Here is a 4,983-nt window from a genome sequence, read left to right on the forward strand (position 1 = left end):
TTTCTCCATGTCAACGAAAGCCAGGTACAGAGGTTTATCCTTGGCTAGGTATTTCTCCTGCAGCTGTCTTATTAGAAATATGGCATCAGTAGTGCTTTTACCTGGCACGAACCCAAATTGCATCTCATCTAAATTGATTCGCTCCCTAATTAGTTGGGCTATGACCCTCTCCGTAACTTTCATAACCTGATCTAACAGCTTGATGCCTCTGTAATTATTAGTGTCTAAAGCGTCACCTTTACCTTTGTAGCAGTTGACTATGGTGCTGCTACACCAGTCATTGGGTATGACTCCTTCGTGTATCACCTGGTTCGTAATACGGGTGACTAGGCTGTAGCCAACACTGCCAGATATTTTGAGCATCTCTGCAGTGATTCCTGATGGGTGAGCATCTCTGCAGTGATTCGTAAAATAATATTTAATTAGTTTAAATGTACACAAATGCATAAAAATAATTTTTAATTCCATTACATATTCTAAAATACTATTAAATTTCATTCAATTTTAAAAAAGGTAAAATCGGACAGAACTTATGGGACGACCTGATATAGCTCAGTAAATAACTTTTTTCTTTTTTTTTTTAAATCAAGGGAGGCAACCTAGAAAATTTTAAGATTTTTATACTTTTACTATTCTACAATTACCGAATTTCCACCCCACCCCCCGTTTATTCCAACCTGCCAGCGTATATGAATTTAAACAAATGCCCAACCAACCTGCTTATTCCACCCACCTGCCATTATTTGGGACCTGGGAGTAATCAGTTTCTAATGAGGCTTCTCATAAAAATGCATAGGAGACTACTCCTACATATGGACATCTGATATAATGGGTGAGAAATACTGAATGAAACATTGCTATATTATGAGGTTACTCATGGAAGGGGAAAATAAAAGAAAAGAATGGAGTGGTTGTTTAGACCACATTAGCTATCATTGGAGCAGACAAATGATGAGAGGCATTCAAACTGTAGTCATTCAGTTTTTGTTTAAGGCTTGTTGCCATCAAAAGCTCTCTGTTGATACCAATAATGATTGTCTATATCTTGCATATCAAGTCTCCTCTTTTAAAATATTATAGAATGTGATGTGAAGGATATTTGGCTGTTATTTCTGTTGGGGTGAGAAACCACTCAGAGGCAGTGGTAGTGTGGACAAATTCTATGATACTAGTCATCAGAGATGAGAATTGAGTGAAACAAAGAAAGAAAAGATATGCACTTAATCTAACTCACACTCAGTGTTTGAAATTGGATGTTGTTGATAATGATGATACAGCATATAACACATCTCAAAGAATTGAGATTTGTTTCACCCCATTAACTAAATGCACAGTAATCCTCATCAATTTATGATAAAGCGATGAATCTCTTTAGTGACTATTAGCAAAGATTCTAGGCCATACAATGACTGAGGAAAATAAGGTGATGGATGACAGAGCACGTGATTGTCATGAGTTTCAAACCCTACAACAATAACCATTGTGGTGTGCCTCTAAACAGTGTATGGCAATACAATTCTGCTCGTGTCTGCCTGACTGGTGTAAAACAACACTGAAGTAGGGGTAGATACAATTAATAACAAATTCGAATTAGAAATACCAATGCAACGATGAGATAAGAGCATCAGCTCAGTTACTAGTATTATTTTCATAACTTCAGCAAGTATAAGAGACAACTGCAGATATATTTTGCTCTTATTAAATCTTTTCAGCAAAGCAATCCATAAAATTATATTTCAGAAAGCATGGTATATCGATGAGTTAATGTTCTCCTCGCCTTACCACATTAATATTTCTAATGAGATTTTTAATGCAATACATTATATTCACCAATCCATTAAATATTGATTTTCTTGCAGATGGTATCTCTGATAACTTATTCTCTACTTTATGACTGAGTGGTTACAAGGAGAAAGATCATCCATCTGTAAAATCAAAGGAGCCTCAGTTGGGCCACTTGACCTCTTTAAAAAAGCAAGCAAATCTTCCTACCAAAATCACACCTACCATCTTAAAAAGAAAAATGGAAGAAATAGCAATGTATAAATTGGTAGGAGGATCATAGCTGGAATGCTTTTGGTAAGAGGTCTGCTAGATCAGGGTTTATATAAGCTAAACAATAACAAAATCTTACTCAAGCAAACAAGGAAAATAGATACTGCAAAAAGTGAGAACTAAAACCTCAAGATAAGGCCATAGATCTGTTTTGTCAGAATTTTGTTTCTAGTTTATCTAGGTCTCTTATAAGTCACCTATTGGTGTATGGATATATGTATGAAAGCAGCAGAGAGCAAAACACAAGAGAAGTATGAGAGTCATATGATATTTACCACCTCATCTGTTGGAAGGTCTATTTTGATCTCACCAAGCTGATCACAGGTCTCATTATCATAAATCCTGATTCGAGTGTTCAAATTGCAAGAGAAGCAGTCATTCTGGTCTTGTGTTAGAATGGCAAAAGTATCCAACTCAGAATCATAGATAACATCATTCACTGTACTCTGCTGTAAGAGAGAAGGAAAAATCAACCCTTTGAATGCCAGAAAGAATAGATGGCTGAATAAGTAAATAACCAAACAATGAATGAATGAATAAATGAATGAGAGGAGAATAACAAAATAAGTAACAATCTACAAGAAATAACAGTCAGTTTTCCCCTCAAACCAAATACTACTGTCTTAAAAAGAAGTAACGCCATATCAGATAGAGTAGTGTGAGATAATCTGATTAAAATACAAATATAAGTAGAATGGTTTTCATCACATGGCTGCTAGATTGGAGCTGAGCTAGACTTAACTGCTACTAGAGCACTTTCAATCCTGAACAGTTGTTAACGCTAAGTGGAGCACAAAACATGACCATTTGAGCCAATAACAGACCTCTGTATGGTCACTTAACCTGCTAGAAGACCAAAAGAATCTTTCTCTATTCTCATATGGCGTGAAGAAAATTACATTATCATACTTCTTGTACTAAGCAATACAATTCCTCATATTTTTTCTCTGTGAGTAAAATTGGATAGACAGAAACTGTTCAGAAACCCTTTGTATGATATATATATATATGAACAATTGAGTTACCTTTTCATCAAAAGCTAATTTAGCCATTTAATAAAAAGATGTTGATAAAGTAAGTACCAGACTGAAACCATTCAGAGCTGTGCTCCAGTATGGCAGTCCAGTTATTGAAACCAGAGAAAGAATGTACCATTAAACAGACTCATTTATTTCTACAATAGTTTCAATTGTGAAACATTGACCCTAAATAGAGCACAAGTATACCCTACCATGGCTGCTTCTCTGATATCTAGCTGTCAACTTTTACTATAGAGTTGTGATTATTATTACATGTAAATGAGAAATTTGTCTAAGGTATGGATTACTTACATAACAAGTGGCTCTGGAATTAAAGGCACTTCGAACATGTCTTCCTGATCTTGTGACATTGTTTAACATCTGTAAAAATATATTATAGTGGAAATGATACATATTTACATTATTCTATATGATAGGTCAACACATTGACACACCTCACAAAACACAAACACACATGAACTCAACTGCTAGAAGCAGCAACTAAATCTTTCAAATCACACCCCACTGTCTTAGAGAAAAAAAGAACATACTGGATAACCTAGTCCTACAGACACTGACTAAATAAAAGACAGGATAATAACAGCTTAAACACAGGCATAATCATAGGTCTACTAAATCAGAGTTGACCTGAGGTTGAATAACAACATATATGGATGCAAACTAAACTACACACACACACATACACACACTCATCCAAAACACAATTCTTTACCTTCATTAACATTCTCTGCTCAAGTTCTGAAACCAAAATATTATTTTGAGTAAATAGATTTCTAGTTCAGATTATGGCCCACTAGATGAGGTAATGGATTACATGCTTATAAATTATGAATTAAGATCTGCTACTGCTACTCGGTAGTCATTGTGTTTCTGGGTCAGAATATTATATTCTACATTGCCTCAGCTCAACTTGGCTTTCTGGAATAGTATCAGATCACTGGGGGGAAAGCCACCCATGTTACATTTATTTTCAGCTGAAGGGTGCCACCTAAAATGTTAGACTTCAGGGGCCTATTTTCTGGGGGAAAATGGCAAATTCATTATAAATTTATTAACCTTACTCATTAATCTAATCACAAATCATAATGGAACACTTTTGTAATATCCCTGCTTGAAATTTGGTGGGATCGGGGTCCTGAAAAAACAATGCACACTTCACAGAGCATTGTATCATAATATGGTACTGGGTGTATTGTAGGATAATGGAAGAATGGCAAAAAAATTAATGGCAAAGGGTGTGCAACAGCTTTGACAGCATGGTTGCATGTTCGTTTTTGTAGCAAGAAGTTGTATGTTTAAATTAATTTAAAATTCCTAAACTAAAACTTTTTTTTTTTTTCTTACATCATCATATAACTTTGATCTCAATTTGTTTTCAAAACTAATAATAAAGTGGTTCATTGTATGATGATGCTATCAAACATTTTACATCTCAAAGAAGAAGAATAGAATTTACATATAAGTAATTTAAGTAAGTAAAATTATATGGTTTCTTATTTTTCAGTGTGTGCACATAAGAAAATTATGGCTTATTTTCGAATGCTTACAATTTATAGGGTACTAGCAGAAATATCCAGCATTGCCTGGATTAAAGAAAATAATGAAATTCGAAAATGTCTTTTAGATCTCTAACATGACACATGGATTATGCAGTTCTCAACAGAAATTAGCTGAGGTACAAACTATTAATGTCAATAACATATTTTGTCCAATGTTCTCACTGTTAAAATTGTTAAAAAAAAAAACAGGTAGTTCTTTGTCTTTGCAATCACCTTCAATTGTCAGTACTTATTTGAAACACATTGAACCTGAAAATGCATAAACTTGAGAAGAACCAGCCTGCAGGCACTCCTCTCCTGTTAAAAAGTACATCAACTCCATGCAAAAT

At 34.5% G+C, this 4,983-nt stretch overlaps 1 protein-coding gene across 4 annotated transcripts in view; it reads right to left on the reverse strand.

The window, feature by feature from the left end:
- Window positions 1-4,983, reverse strand: part of LOC106875511 (DDB1- and CUL4-associated factor 17) — a 54,044-nt gene that overhangs the window by 5,532 nt on the left and 43,529 nt on the right. For 3 of the 4 annotated variants that reach the window (XM_014923715.2, XM_014923690.2, XM_014923706.2), the window contains 2 exons: window positions 3,387-3,455; window positions 2,331-2,504 (listed from right to left, as the gene is read on the reverse strand). In XM_014923715.2, coding sequence (XP_014779201.1) covers window positions 2,331-2,504; window positions 3,387-3,455 — 243 coding nt within the window. The remainder of the gene's footprint in view (window positions 1-2,330; window positions 2,505-3,386; window positions 3,456-4,983) is intronic. The other variant, XM_014923700.2, reaches the window with a different exon arrangement.

This window comes from Octopus bimaculoides, chromosome 13 (assembly GCF_001194135.2).
Source record: "Octopus bimaculoides isolate UCB-OBI-ISO-001 chromosome 13, ASM119413v2, whole genome shotgun sequence".
NCBI lineage: Eukaryota > Metazoa > Mollusca > Cephalopoda > Octopoda > Octopodidae > Octopus > Octopus bimaculoides.